This window comes from Carya illinoinensis, chromosome 9 (genome assembly GCF_018687715.1).
Source record: "Carya illinoinensis cultivar Pawnee chromosome 9, C.illinoinensisPawnee_v1, whole genome shotgun sequence".
Classification (NCBI taxonomy): domain Eukaryota; kingdom Viridiplantae; phylum Streptophyta; class Magnoliopsida; order Fagales; family Juglandaceae; genus Carya; species Carya illinoinensis.
In genome coordinates, this window is record NC_056760.1 from 30,516,045 (window position 1) to 30,532,227 (window position 16,183).

General features: G+C 39.0%; 2 protein-coding genes across 5 annotated transcripts; one reads left to right on the forward strand and one right to left on the reverse strand.

Moving 5' to 3' along the window:
* Positions 1 to 1,329: 1,329 nt before the first annotated feature.
* On the reverse strand, positions 1,330 to 2,013 carry LOC122276993. Its single transcript, XM_043086872.1, has one exon. The coding sequence runs from the start codon at positions 2,011 to 2,013 to the stop codon at positions 1,330 to 1,332; it is 684 nt and encodes a 227-aa protein (XP_042942806.1).
* Positions 2,014 to 12,268: 10,255 nt separating this feature from the next.
* On the forward strand, positions 12,269 to 15,611 carry LOC122275124 (G-type lectin S-receptor-like serine/threonine-protein kinase At1g11410). Of its 4 annotated transcripts, none has more exons than XM_043084079.1 (7): positions 12,269 to 13,546; positions 13,675 to 13,803; positions 14,031 to 14,182; positions 14,270 to 14,504; positions 14,593 to 14,839; positions 14,952 to 15,102; positions 15,179 to 15,611. In XM_043084079.1, exons 1-7 carry the CDS (start codon positions 12,286 to 12,288, stop codon positions 15,479 to 15,481), a joined length of 2,478 nt encoding a protein of 825 aa, XP_042940013.1. In that variant the 5' UTR covers positions 12,269 to 12,285; the 3' UTR covers positions 15,482 to 15,611. The 4 variants fall into 4 exon arrangements, with proteins under 4 accessions (XP_042940013.1, XP_042940014.1, XP_042940015.1 ...); XM_043084080.1 differs by having other exon boundaries at positions 14,294 to 14,504; XM_043084081.1 differs by having other exon boundaries at positions 13,747 to 13,803.
* Positions 15,612 to 16,183: the final 572 nt, after the last annotated feature.

Consider the following 16,183-nt stretch of genomic DNA (forward strand, 5'->3'; position numbering starts at 1 on the left):
AGACAAATCTTATTACTTGCACCCCACCATAACCCGCCTAGTTCAGTAACAGCATCCGATGAGTTGCTTCCAGACAACTGTCTTTCATTTCGTTCTTCCAATTGATGCCCACATACACGTTACCATCGGTTTTCGTCAGGCCCAAGAAGTATAGGAAACCCCCGAGGTTCATAGCTAGCCGTGGTTAAGCTTCTGACCCACGTGCCATAATCAACTTACACATGATTATTCATCTCCAAACCAAGTTTTGAGGTTAATTTCCCTTTCAATTCTCTCTCCTTTTTTATCTAGACCTTATTGTTTTCATTGTTGTTTTTCATCATTCTTAGATTCAATTAGAAGATTAGTCTTCATCCAAGGCATGTCAATTGATGAAGCAGAGCCATACAAATATGCCCATTTTAGCAGCTAGAATATGAGAAATTTTTATCTTATTTCATCCATAATTTAATTATCATCTGAACTTCTAGTTCACATATGATAATCAAGATAACGTCGAATTATTTCATTTTATTTGCTTCTAGCAACTTTTTTTTTTCCACTCCTGGTGGTAAGGGTTTATAGTAAAAGAAACTCCTGGTTCTTTTATGGACGTCTATATGAAAATTTATTCGATTTATCGTAATTGATTTCGGATGATCAAGATAATCATGAAAAAGATACAAATATTTTGAATCATATCACTTTTGATGCATCATAATTTTTTTTTGATTCAATAATTGTATAATATCATCTCAAAGAGAAAGCTGATAGTTTTTCCAATACAAGCTTCTGGCCCGAAATCATAAAAGTATTATAAAAATATTCATTACCACGTCCAATCTCTTAGTTTTGTTAAAGAAAAATGCATCATTCTCTTCACTTCATGGAATAAAATGATATAAATCTAATATCATTCACTTCAGGGAATGATGTGGAACTATTAGGACGTGACTAATGATTTCTTAACAAAAACTCATTATTTTGTTTAGCCACTAGAAGACCAGATATAAATTTAGAATATATTGTGAACTTTTGTACTCGATATTGCTACTTCATGAGCACATTCGAGTCATTCATTTAAACATATATTCTTTAGTGGCTTTTCTCTACACAATTTCAATTATGCAACTTCAGGTACATTAATCATAATGAGCTTTTGGTACACGTATCATTCATTTAAACTATGAGATACTCAATAATATTATTGATTTAGAGCGATTTTTCAGGAATGCTCAATTTCTATTTCAAGATGAAACTTAATATCAATAATTCATAACAACTATAAAAAGTAAATAGAACTTGTATATTTTTATTTTTTATTTTTGATAGAAAACCTGCTTTCATTGATCAACTTGCAATAGCAATAGATACATCACTCAAAACAGAGTTCATAACTGCCAAGGGTCCACTCTTAACCCACACCCTCTCGTTGGACTCCCTAATAGCTAATCTTGCAGCATTGTGAGCTGCACCATTAGCTGACTTGAGAACAAAAGATAGCTTCCAACCCGGATGAAGGCTCATCACTTGCTGCAAATCATCTGTATCTTGGCCACCCCACGAAAAATCCTCATTTCTTGAATTGACAGCCTCTATGATTGCCTTTGCATCTCCTTCGAAGACAACATGGTTCAAGTCCATGTCTATACACATATCCAATGCCCTCTGCAGTGCTGCTTTTTCTGCTTGGGCAGCCGAGAAAACCTTGTCCCTTGATGTAGTTAGGCAGGCTTTTAACTTTCCTTCACAATCTCTTACTACTATGCCTATTCCACCTCTATTCAAAGACTTATCAAAAGCAGCATCGAAATTCACCTTTACAATAGGCCACTCAGGTAATTGCCACTGCCTACTGACCACTGCAGCCAATCCCCCTCCCTCCAACCTGCTACTAACCTTGGAATTAACCTCCCTCAGCACTGAAACTTCAGCCTGAGCCATTGCTGTAATGGTCTCAGGACTCATGAACTGGTCCTTGAAGACAAAAGCATTTCTCCTGCTCCATAGGAGGTGACACAGCACTGCAGCCATTTGTAGCTCCTCTCTGTCGAGTCTTGTTGACATTTCTTTCCATAACTACTGAAAGTCACAGAAGGAACTGTTCCACTTCTTGAGCTTGCTACTGTCAACTCCCCACACATCTCGAGCTGCTGGACAGGTCCACAGGGTATGTATTACAGTTTCAGGCTCTCTGATACAGATAGGACAAAGGTTACTCTCCACAATGCTCTTCCTGCACAGCATATCTTTGGTTGGAAGTACATTGGATAGGCTCCTCTATACAAACATTCTGATTTTCCCCGGGGCTTCTAACTTCCATAGGTCCTTCCACATCCCTGCACAATCCCCTCCTGAGGAGGGCTCTCCCCTACTTCTTTTTGAAAAACTAGTATCGATGTAATAAGCGCTTTTGACTGTGAAAGTTCCTTTTGTAGACCCTGCCCATATCCTTTTGTCACTAGCCCCTCTCTTGCTAATGGGGATTGAAAGAATCAAGTTTGCTTCCTCTTTACTGAAAATGGCCTTGACTAAATCCTCCTTCCATGACTTTGTGCTTGCATTGATTAAAGCACTCACCTTACAGTTTGAATCCAAAGTGTTGGAGGGGGTCTGTACTTGGTATGTTACTGGTCGAGGCAGCCACTTTTCCTTCCATATTGATATGTCTCTTCCATTGCCCACTCTCCATACTAACCCTTCTTTTACCAGGTTCCTACTAGACCAAATGCTTCTCCATATATACGATGGAGAACCCTTCAACTCAGCCTCCATCACATCACAGTTCAGGAAATACTTCTCTTTGAAAACTCTTGAGACTAAGGATTGTGGCTCTTTAATCATTCTCCACAGTTGTTTTGCTAATAGAGCCCTGTTGAAGCTATTAAAGTCCCTGAAACCCAACCCACCTTGGTTTTTAACTGTTCCCATGCTGCTCCATGATTTCCAATGGATACCCCTTCCTGCCTCTTTTTGACACCACCAGAATTTGGCTATGATAGCTTCTATTTCTTTTAGTAGCTTTCCAGGCATCTTGAACACACTCATGGCATAGGTTGGGATGGCTTGCAACACACTTTTAATTAGAATTTCCTTCCCAGCAGTGGAAAGGAACCGATGCTTCCAGCTATTGACCCTCCTCCACACCTTTTCCTTAAGACTTTGGAAGGTGTTATATTTCGATCTGCCCACAATTGTTGGAAGTTCAAGATACTTGTTATAGTTGTTACACCTTGAGCCATTTATCTGCTGCAAAATTAAATTCTTTGTTTCAACCCTTGTATTGGAGCTAAAAAACACACTTGTCTTCTCTTTATTTAGTGTTTGGCCCGATGCTTCCTCATATACTGTCAGAAGGCCCTTGATCTGGTACCATTCCACCAGTTTAGCTCTGCAAAAAATAGCACAGTCATCTGCAAAAAGCAGGTGGTTAATTCTAGTTCCATTCCTTGATACTGCTACCCCCTTGATGATGCCTCTCTGTTCAGCACCACTCAAAAGAGAACTGAGAGCTTCAGCACATAAGAGAAATAGATAAGGTGACAAAGGGTCACCTTGTCTCAAGCCTCTTGTGGGTGTGATTACCTCTCCTGGTATGCCATTCAAAATAGTAGAGTAAGTGACTGTTCTGACACAGTTCATTAGAAGGTTAGTCCACTTCAAGCCGAATCCCAACTTAATCAGGATAGCCTCTAAAAAATCCCACTCCACCCTATCATAGGGTTTTGACATGTCTAGCTTAATTGCCATAGAACCCTCCTTTCCTTTCTTTTTTGAATTCATAGTATGTAACAGCTCGAAAGCCACCATTATATTGTCTGTGATGAGCCTATTGGGGAGAAAGGCACTTTGGTTCCACGATATAACCTCTTCCAAGACCCCTATCATTCTATTTGCTAATACTTTGGAAACTAGCTTGTAAGCAACATTACAAAGGGATATAGGTCTGAAGTCTTGGACAGAGATAGGCTGGTTTACCATAGGAATAAGGACAAGATGGGTATGGTTCAAACTCCATGGCATTATTCCTGAACTTAGAAACTCCAAAACGGCACTGGACACATCCTTCCCCACAGTCTTCCAATGTTCTTGATAGAAGCCTGCACTATACCCATCGGGTCCAGGTGACTTGAAGGGAGACATTTGCTTTAGAGCCACTTCTACTTCCTTTACAGTGAAATTCCTTTCCAGCTTAGTTCTCATTTCATTAGAAACCTTAAGTTCTATTCCCTGCAGACACTTGTTGATGCATGTAGAATCCGGTTGAGTGGACTGATAAACTGAATTGAAAAAGGCCTTAAAACCTTCTGCTATAGCTTCTTTCTCTACTAGTTCAATCCCATTCAAGTCCTTCACTCTCCTGATGGCATTTTTCATTTTTCTTTGGTTCACGCAGGCATGATAGAATTTGGTGTTTCTGTCTCCTTCTACCAACCAGTGTCTTTTAGCCCTTTGTTTCCACTTTATGTCTTCTTGGTTTAAAAGGTGATTAAGGTCCACTTGAAGCTTTTTCTGTTCTCTTGAGTTCTTAGACCCTGCATTCCTTTGTAAGGAATCTAGTTGGTGAGTCTTTTCTTTAATAGCCTCTAGCCTTTCTCTATTCAAATTCCTACTCCACTGACTGAGCTTCCTTTGGGTGGTTTCTAGCTTCCCCATCAAAACTTCCATCCTGCTCCTCTCTCCCATACATTTATTCCATGCTTCTGCTACTACCTCACTACAACCCTCCTCATAGTTCCAGCTGGCCTCATACTTGAAGAAATGATGCCATCTTCGAAATGAGCACCTCTCAATACTGAAATCTAACAATATTGGGCTGTGATCAGAACAGATGGAGAGTCTCAACTGTGTGCACCGGGTATAGAGATTTCCAATCAACATTAGCTATAGCTCTATCCAATCTCTCTTTTGTAAAGGATTCATCTTCATGGCAATTGCTCCAGGTGAATTTGTTTCCAGCCCACCCCAGATCACATAAACTGCCTTCCTCCATCACCTCCCTAAATTGTCTCATCAAATACTCACTCCTAGGATTTCCTCCTTCCTTCTCATCACTATACAGAACCTCATTGAAATCACCTATGACGCCCCACCCCCCTACTGCAGGCTTAAAAGATGATAATAAGCTCCAAGTCTTATTTCTTAAGCTTGTAACAGGATGGCCATAGAGACAAGATAGCAACCATCTATACTGCCTGATTCATCACTCATACGCACATTAATATGATACTGAGAGTAGTTGATGAGCTCTACCATACTCTCTTCCTTCCACATGAGCATAAGTCCCCCCCCCCTCTTCCCACTGCCTCTACAACTACACAACCTTGAAACCTGAACCTCTTAGAGATCCTACAGGCTTTTGTATACGATAACTTGGTCTCCATTAGAAAGACCAGCTCGGGCTTCTTTTCCTTGATCAACATACCAAGGTATTGAACTGTTTGGGGGTTCCCAAGCCCCCTACAGTTCCAACTTAGGATTCTCATAACCCCTGGTGGGGCTGCCTTGCAGCCTCCACCATATCCACTGAGAGGGTTTCCTCTCCAAGTATGCCATTAACAGCAATTGACTTATGTTTTTTCAAGGGGCTATAGTTTGCTAGACTCACCATAATTATGCGATTTTCCCCTTGGGATCGGGTAATCATGGTTGAGGAGGATGGTTGCTTCAGATTTCTTGCTAGCCTCTTCCATCTTCGATCAGTTCTTTTACTCTGTGTCTCCTGTACAGTACAGGCAACTGTATCTATTCCATTGGCCAGAGAGCTAGCCGTTGAGGATGAAAGCCTCTGGCTAATTGGCTTTGGGGCCGATAGGATTGGGTCTCCTTCAGGCCCAACATCGAGACCCGGCCTGCTCTCTTGTTCTTCTACAAGCTTGTCTTCCCGCCCTTTTCTTTCCTTCTGCTGACTTGCTTTCACTGTATCTCCCATACCGGGTTGTTGCACATCGACCCAGGTTGCCATACCTTCCTCTGACACTGCTGAGGTTCATACTAGTTCCTTTTCCACTGTTCTTCTTCTAGCTTCGACCGTCACTGGTCCCTGTGTGTTGGAGAAGGTTGAGCTAGAGTGCATGTTTCTTCCATTGGCTTGCCGGTCTCCTTCCTCATTTCCCACACCACCCTCCACCTCTGCCTGCCCACTGGCCTCTCTTCCCTTGTTGTTTCGGTAAGAGAATAAGTTGCGCTTTGAGAAGCTCTCTGCCCTTAGCCAGGATCCAAACTAAGGCTCCGACCCTCCCTCCACTGTTTGATCTGCCTGCTTAGCCAGGCAGCCCTTCTCTCCATGAACAATCCATCCGCACTTAAGGCAGATTCGGGGAAGGTTTTCATAACGGAAGAAAACCTAGTGCTTTGTTTGCTCTACGTTGATAAAGCGACCCCTCGGGATAGCCTTCATCAGTGCTAGCTCTAGTTTTACCCTTAGACACCTTCCCCATCCGGTACCATCTTCTTCCACGTCAACCTCTAAAACCCTTCCCACTAAACTTCCGATTTGGTTTCCCCATTCCATAGACATGCACCCTAGAGGCATGTTATGGATTTGTAACCAAAAGGTTTCTTTGTCGAAAACCATCTCCCAGAGGCATAACTTCCCCTCGTATGGGATCAGGACAAGCAAAGATGAATCAAAAGACCACAGTTTCCCTTCAAGAACTCTGTACATGTCTGCATGAGTTTCAAATGAGATTACGAATGTGTTACGTTCCACTTCTTGAAAGACTGCCCTTATGCTAATATGCCATATTTTTGCCATGGTATTGCTAATCAATGTTTTGCTAGCTGGGCGGTCTGAACAGACCCTTCCTATCAGACTCTTTTCTCCCTTGCGATCAATCTCTTTATTTCCAGTTTGCATTATCTCCACTACTTCTTCTTCCTCCTCAGATAGTTTGAGCTTTCTCCATTGAGCCATTAAAACTTCAGCTCCACCACGTTCTCCGCTAGCCATGAAAACCACGGGACTGTATAAGAAACACCACCTCCGAAGCTTTGAAAAAGCTCTAGAGAGGAGACTCAATAGATGTCATAAAAAAATCGTGTATTTTTAATAAAACTTGAATATAAACTATGTGAATAAAAATTTATCACCGATATAACTGAGATGTAAACTATGTAAATAAACATAGAATTTTATCAAATAATAATAATGAATATAATCTTTAATACTCACCTTGGGATTGTAAATAATATATTGAAAAACTTACTTGAAGTAGAAGATCGCTAACTTCAGAATCATCAGAACCTTCTTGCTCGTAGAGCGGGCTTTTCTGCTATTTTTTTCTTGTCTTTTCCTTTTTCAACGCATAAGATTCTTCTCATAACGTGAAACCATTATCTATACAAGAAGTACTGCAGTTAGAATTCTCATTGTTCCTATCCGAACTCTCTGTTTGTACCACCGTAAATATTGACTCGTCTGGTCGATGTTTGATTAAAACAAAATAACTTATAGGTATAGTTGTTGGTTGGCAGTACACACAATAATTATCCTCTATCGTCTTGTAAGCCACTTTTAAAAACTTTATTAAAGTCTTAAAAGTCAAAGTCTTGTCCCCATCAAGAAATTCCTTTACAAACGGCTCCACCATCACCACCGTTTTTGACAAAAAATTCAATTACAATGGTAGCATGAATCGGGTGATAGTTTTGCCAACGGATTGACTTGTCGTTTTCCAGCAACCATTTTGCACTTTTACCTTTTTCTTTTCTCCGATTTGACTTGTCGTGTATGCAGAGTCGCTTCCGAGAAAATGCGTTTTGGAGATTGAACCTCATCTGGGCCATCGTTACAGGCTCCTTGAGTGCTGGTTTCCTGGATTTATTGGCTGCAACGTCGATCGAGTTTGAACCGGGTCCCACAGTGCCTTCTCGTCGTTTTCGTTCGCTTCCCCGAAGAGAAGGGGCTTTGAAAATCAAAGTGCTCTCAAAACTTTGACGGGGGAACTTGTAGCGATTCGGCGACAGCAATTACCGTGCAACCTTCGTCGCCGAGATTCCCCATGAGTGGGACCCCCACCTCCGGAGCCCAACGCAAGATCGAGATTGCCGTGGATCTCAGCGACGAGAGCGCCTTCCGTCAAATGGGCCGTCCAGAACTACCTCTGATGAAAACGCCGGTGGTTGTAAGTATGGGTGATTTCCTCTCCCGCTTTCTTCGTGGCAGCGTAGAGACTCGCTGGTTGGTCTGTCCGATCTGGGCTCCGAGTTCTGATTATATAAAATGGCTCGTTCATGTGGACCTCGCTCAACCCACGCGGCACGACGATAATCCTTGAGGAGGACCCCAAGTGGGTGCAGTTCGTCGGCTTGGGAGCTGGGAAGCTATCTCTGGAGGAGTATCTGAATTTGGATCTTTTTTCTGCACAGCCCGATGGATTAGAACAAATCCGGATGGGAGGCGATTTTGGCCTTGTCTGATCATGGTCTGAGTTCAGACCGTAGAAGTCACCCGTAGGACTGATCCGTTTACGGGTTCGGCTTTCCCAACCATGTTTGGTAGAAAAGAAAACGAGAGAGGTTCTGTGTAGGAAGATTTTTATTTTCGCATCGTACTGATAATGTGTTGTAAACTAAATGAAAAAGAGAGAAAACTTCAAAGATAGAGAGAGAATGAGAGAGGATTCTTATTTCCGGTGTTCAACCGGTACCGGACCGGATATCTGAGTATATCTGGCTCGGTACCCGGGTGTCAAATCCGAACCGGATTCCGGCCCCGTTATGACCCCGGGCCGAAACCCGGCTTAATCTGAGTTTTAATTACCCGGAAATCCGGGTTTTGGGTTGTACCCATTTTTTTTTTTTTTAAAGTCTGTTTTAGAAGCAGATTTTTTTTTAAAAAAAAAATTATATTTATATGAAAATGTTGAAAAGCATAATTCTCTTATATTTATTTGAAAAATTAAAAAAAGTGTTGAAAATCATACTTTTAAAGACTATTATATAAAAGGTTTTTCTAATTCATTAAAAAGCATAATACTAACATTTCCAAAATATTAAAATTATATAAAAATGAAAAACTAAAATACATGCAATCCATTACATATTACATTATTTTATTATTTACACATTACATTACAATACAAAACTACAAGATTTGAATTACAAAATAAACAACATCGTTTACTTCATCACAATAATAACCAATCAGTTTTACCAAGCTGGGATGATATCATAAACAACACCCTTTACTTCATTACACTTGTTCAGTACTACTACTTGAGGGCTGGCCTCCTTTCATTCTTCAATCAGCTTATCCCTTGCAACCAGCTTCTTGTGGTTCTAGAATGTGCTCCACCCAGTCGTCAACAGAGCATAATGGCATAAAAGAGTTCAGATAGCAAAAATTCAATTATTTCAGATAACATTTAAGTAAGTAAATAGGGAGATAGAAGAGCCATTGGTTTTGATAAAATCCACTTGGCATATCCAAATGCACAACACACTGTTTTGAATTCAAGTTCCCATAAAACATTGACATTTGTGCATATCCAAAGATCATCTTAAACCCAACAAAACCACATCTTCAAATCAGTTATTTCGTGTGTTAATTTCATCTAAGGCTACATCTTATATTATGCATATTTTGAGAAAAAAGAGCAACACTGAGTATCAAGCATAAAGTATTAAGCAAAGCATTGTCATCAAAATAGACTCAATAGAGAGAACAAAGGAAATAAAAGATAAAGAACCAAATATCATAACTCACAAGGAACAGGGAAACATAATTCATAAGGATCTATTTATAACATCAAGCATCTGTTTATATCATAACTCACAAGGAATAATTTTCAATAAAATTTAAATAATAAACCAAATAGCATCAGATCTAAAGCTTTAGGGAAGAAAAACGCTACCACCGAAAACCCTCAAATGCTTAAAAAAAACATACACACATACACACAAGCCATGTTTAAAAAAAGCCCAACTATAATATGAGAAGAACATAAACATAGATCCAACCAGAAATTAAAAAAAGAACACATATTTATGATGAACAAAATCTTACCCAAAAGCTATGTCTTACCTAAAGAAGAGGAAAGCTGAGTTGTGAGAGGCTAGGATTTCGATGCAACAAAGAGAGAGATAGAGAGAGCTAAATAGATCGGTGGCTTAATCGGCTATCTCTAGAGACAAATAAACCCATATGGCATATACACTTGCATATATCCAGAAAAATCGACAACAACAAACAACAAATATAACAAGTATCTTTAGATCAAATAACAAGCATAAAATCTCTTTGACCCAAGAAACCGAGAAGATGATGAAGCGACGGAGTAAAACAGAACCAAATTACAAAGAACAAACCTTCGTGGCCACTGGCTAGGGTTTCATGTGTGATAGAGAGAGAGAGGGAGAGGGAGAGAAGACCTTCGAGCCCAAGATATAGGATGAAGAAAATGGAGTGAGTTTCTGGAGAGAGAGAGAGAGAGAGAGAGAGAGAGAGAGAGAGAGAGAGAGAGAGAGAGAGAGAGAGAGAGAGAGAGAGAGAGAGAGAGAGAGAGAGAGAGAGCAGATCTGTAGATGAGTGATTCGGGGGAGGGGGGGCGCAAGAGATAGACATAGAGGGTCTGAAGAATGGGGTGAGTTTCATTTCCGTGGGGGTGGGGGGGTGCTAGGGCTTCCAAAAGATAAGCACGTTTCTATTAAATGCGGGTACCAGGTTTAAAATCCAGTACCCGGTTTGTCAAAACCGTATCCGGGCTGCATGGGCCCGGGTTTGATTATGCAGGTACCGGCTTGAATCCAGACTGGGCCGGGTAAAACCCGGCCCATATGAACAGTCCTAATTTCCATAATCTGAACTTAGAAATATACCCATATATATAGGGGTACAAAGGTCTTAATTGACGGCTAAGACTTGGTCAATAATGACAGCTAAATGTGGTCATACAATACAAGTTGGTTTATAACCTTATATAGATATTTCAGGCATTGTATATAGTATTTTGTTAGAAAAAAGTAAGAAATTTAGTCAATTGGCCATTGAGTCGACTCAATCATTGTTGGCCACGCCTAAATGGAACCGTTCAAATGCTTTTCTTAGGCATTCGAATGGTTGGCACCCAAGAGTCAATCTCGGGAGCCGTTTCACAGGTGTTCAAATGGTAACGACTAGACCACTCGAACGGTTACATAGGCGATTACATGAGGCGGTTGTATTTAATATTTTTCTTTTTAAATTTTTACACAAAATAAAATAAATAATTCAGTTTTTTTGAATCACAAAATAAAAATAATCTTAAAAAATATATTCTAACAATATTTTATTCAACTTTAAACTTTTATTTCAATTTATCTCATCTCATCTGCAAAAATAAACGACGTTGTAATTTTCAAATAAGAGAAAGGATAGTTGCAGTCGTGAGTTTGCAAGCGTCGTGCAATTACCTTGAAAAAAGTAAATAAATACGAGAATTACATGAAAAAAATTAATTCTTTAATAGTAAATCATACTCTTTTTCAAAACGATTGCACAACTGTATGTGTAATTATAAGTGCATGTGTGATAATAATATATAGAAGAAAAATGTAGGGGTGACAATATGTTACACGACCCGTTAACCTAATATAAACACGACACGATAATAACGAGTTAGGGTTTAGTCTTAATAGGTTTGGGTCAAAACGGGTTGACCCGTTATTGACCCAAACCTATTATGATACGTAAAGAAAGTTAAAGTTACAATTATACCATTCTACCCACAAGTAAAATTGTTAGAATTTTAATTTTGATATTTTTATTGTTTAGATTGTAATTTTGGACTTGTAGTTAGTTTTATAATTTTTATAGATATTGTGATTTTAACATTTATAAAAAATTATGTTAAATTTAATCAAGTCAAATAGGTTAATTTCAGGCCTATTTAGTCCATTTATATAAACAGTTTGAAACAAGTTGTATTGTACCATGTTAACTTATTTAGTAATATTCACTAATGGGTCAAAATGGATTGACACGACACGACACGACACATTATGTGAATGGGTCGTGTTAGAGTTTAAGATTTTGACACGATAAGTTTAATTGATTAGGTTAGGGTTTACCTATATAGTATAATATACATACTTTGACATGATACGAATATGACCTGTTAATACGATTTGACATCCCTAAAAAAATGCTACTTTGTCTTATAGCTTTTCTTCATTTATTTTGATTGCTTATATATTATATTATATTTTTATAATTTTTAAATTTTAATTATTAAGAAAGTGATTATTAATAAATTAATGTATGTTTTAATTTTTTAAATATTTAAATGTACTCGAGCACGTCCGACTGGCTTGGTTGGAAGAACGATGTCCTCACCTTCTAAAAAGTTATTGACTCCACTGTTGCTTCTCTCTCTCCTTTTCCAAATATGCGTTTCCCAAGATACCATAACGCCGGACGAGCCTCTTAAAGACGGTGACATCCTCGTCTCCAACCGAGAAACGTTTGCTCTTGGATTTTTCAGCCGGCTTGCCAATTCCAGCCGTCGCTACGTCGGGATTTGGTATAACAAAGTTCCAGTACAGACGGTTGTTTGGGTCGCTAACAGAAACGATCCACTCGATGGCACCACGGGTATCCTTTCCATCGACGGTCATGGAAACCTCGTCCTCACCGAGACAAACCGAAACATCCCTAGCTGGTCTACTAACGCTTCTGTTGTCTCCGCGAACCATTCCATGGCTCGGCTCTTGGACACCGGGAACCTCGTTTTGGTTCATCCAGAAACCCAGCGCCCTATATGGCAGAGCTTTGACTTTCCGACCGACACTTGGCTTCCGTTTATGAAACTCGGGCTCGATCGCCGGGCTGGGCTGAACAGGTTCCTGACATCTTGGAAGTCCAAGGATGACCCGGGAACCGGCAACTGCACCTTAGCGATTGATCCAACCGGGTATCCGCAGCTGTTCTTATACAAGGGTGGGGCTCCTTTGTGGCGGCTCGGATCTTGGACCGGACAAAGATGGAGCGGCGTACCCGAAATGACACAGAACTTCATCTTCAACTCCACCTTCGTGGATAATCAAGATGAGATCACCATTGAAGACCGTCTCACTGTACCTAACGTTTTCTCTATTGTGGTGCTAAAGGAACCTGGGGTCACAGAGCGGTTTACTTGCAATGGGAACGGGTGGGTCCGGTATTTTTCCAGCCCGACAAAGAATTGCGATTACTACCAAAAATGCGGACCAAATAGTTACTGTGACCTGAACATCCCAGAAAAGTTCGAGTGCACGTGCTTGCCCGGGTTTGAACCCAAGTCAGCCCATGATTGGTTCCTGAGAGATGGGTCGGGCGGGTGCGTGAGGAATCGAGGAGGAGAAGGGTTCGTGAAGCTTGCACGTGTGAAGGTGCCGGATACCTCGATGGCACGTGTGGACATGAGTCTATCAATGAAAGAGTGCAAGCAAGAGTGCATGAAGAATTGTAATTGTACGGCATACACCAATGCAATTGAGACAAAGGGAGGGATTGGGTGCCTTACATGGCACGGGAACTTGGTGGACATGAGAGTCTATTACAACGTAGGACAAGATTTATATCTACGCGTGGATGCTGCTACATTAGGTACTCCAATTTTATTATTCTTTTTTAACTTAAAACACGATCCATGTCCCATCTAAGTCTGAAGAAGATTCAGGTTCATGAATCGCATATAAAGATTGAGTTTTCCACTCTTTTTTTATTTTTCTTAACTCAACATGCAAAGAAGAATGGTCTTCTTCAAAATAAAGGAAAGCTGGCGATTCTTGTGGTTTTTGTTGCAGTAATGCTACTTATTGTGGCTTCCATTGTGTATTGGTTCATAATGAGGAAGATAAAAGGTAAGTAAAACATGATTTTTAAAGCGGTTTCTTCATTTCAAATATTTGTTTATTTTTAAGCCTATTGAACATAAAAGTACTGTACTTTCAAGAATTTTTCATTTATTCTTTTCCTCCATTTGCTTCCTTTCTTTTAGGGTCTATCTTCAGTCAATTTCATTCTGTGAAGAATTCATAATTGCTTAAAATGTTGCACTTTGAAAATTTCTAACTGCGTTTGACGACAGAGAAAAGGCAAAACAAGTGTACAAGGGAGCTCGATAGAAGTACGAGAAATTCAGATTTACAATTCCTTGACCTAAGAATGATAGTTGCAGCCACGAATAACTTCTCTGTTTCTAACAAGCTAGGAGAAGGTGGTTTTGGATCAGTGTACAAGGTAATCTCCTTGAAAATGTATTGAAAACTGCATAAATTCAATTCATACGTGTCCGATGCATCAGTAATTCCATTCTGAATGTTTAAGGTTGAAATTGGTATTTGCTTTCGGGGTTGCTTACATGATGGAAAGGAAATAGCAGTGAAAAGACTATCGAAGTACTCTGGACAAGGCATAGAAGAGTTCAAGAATGAAGTTACAATCATTGCTAAACTTCAACACAGGAACCTTGTGAGGATTATTGGTTATTGCGTTCAAGGAGAAGAAAAGATGTTAATCTATGAGTACTTGCCAAATAGAAGTTTGGACACTTTAATTTTTGGTATGTCTTTTTTTCACATAAGCTTCTTCTTCTATTGTTCAGAATACCTACCAAGCAAATAATCTAAAGATCTTATCTCTTCATTCAGATGAAACAAAAAGGTCATTGTTAGATTGGGCCAAATGCTTCGAGATTATTTGTGGGATTGCTCAAGGGATCTTATATCTTCATCAAGACTCAAGATTAAGGATTATCCACAGAGATCTAAAAGCCAGCAATGTTCTGCTTGACAATGCAATGTATCCAAAAATTGCAGATTTTGGTATGGCTAGAATCGTTGGAGGGGAGTCAGGGGACCAAATTGAAGCAAATACAAATCGGGTTGTTGGAACATAGTAAGTGTGTTACAAATCAAGGATACATTAATAGTACAAACCAAATTGGTTTTTGAGCAAAACATTAAACATATATTGTTAGTTATGTGGTAATTTCATTACGTTGTTGCAGTGGTTATATGTCTCCGGAGTATGCAATGCAAGGGGTATTTTCCGTGAAGTCAGATGTATACAGCTTTGGGGTTTTGCTGCTTGAGATCATTATTGGCAAAAGGAACAATACTTCTTATCATGATGATCCCCCCTCAAACTTGGTTGGACATGTGAGTCCACGTGTATGCAAATAATTTGTCTTATATTATTTAAACCTAAACATTCAAACATGCTGTTTAATTGTAGCTTTGGGAGTTATGGAAGAAAGGCAAAGCCATGGAAATAGTTGATTCATCAATGGGTGACAAGACCCCCGATAATGAAGTTGCAAGATGCATTCAAATTGGACTTTTGTGCGTGCAAGAATATGCAACAGATCGACCAAACATGTCAGCAGTTGTTGCAATGTTGGGTAATGACAAACATCTTCCTTCTCCACAACAACCTGCATTTGTTTTGACGGGTCATAGCTGTAAGAAAGACACGTCAACTAGCGAAGGAGCCATTTCTGCCAATGAAGTAACAGTTTCTTTGCTTCACGGTCGTTAAAGTCGAATTATGTTCATTGCAATGTACTGATATGAAGTTAGTGTTAGATGTTATTGAATACTTTAGATATTATCTATTTCAGTTGAAATAAAAATGACTTTTGTCCCCTGGAAAAAGGGATATTTCTTTCCTCGTCACCTACAATTTATAAATACTAATAATCAAAATAGATATATATATATATATGTGTGTGTGTGTGTGTGTGTGTGTGTGTGTGTGTGTGTGTAATTTATATTGGGAGTTAAAATCGTGAAGCGTGAGATGTGATTTTGTTTATCTGATTTATATGAATTGGACATAAAACATTATTGATAATAAGTATTTTGAGGATATTTACTTAGAATGATGTTACTATGTCTCTCCATTTTGTCTTCTCATTATCATTCTTGTATTTAATTTTTTTTTTAAATTTCTTTTACTTATTGATTATTAATGTATTAGCATTTTTTTTATATTTTTAAAAAATATTTAAAAATGTTTAAAAAATATGTATACAAAAATTAAAAAAAAAAATTATCCAAGTAAAAGTATGTCTAATTAAAAATATTAATCACAACATAAATTAAAACAATACAATAGTTTCATAATATAATAAGATAAAATAAAATCTATTAAAAGTTGCTAACACCGATTATATATAAAATACACAAACCCAAATTAAACACCATGCTCACATGAGACAGCCTGTAAAAATATGTTCTG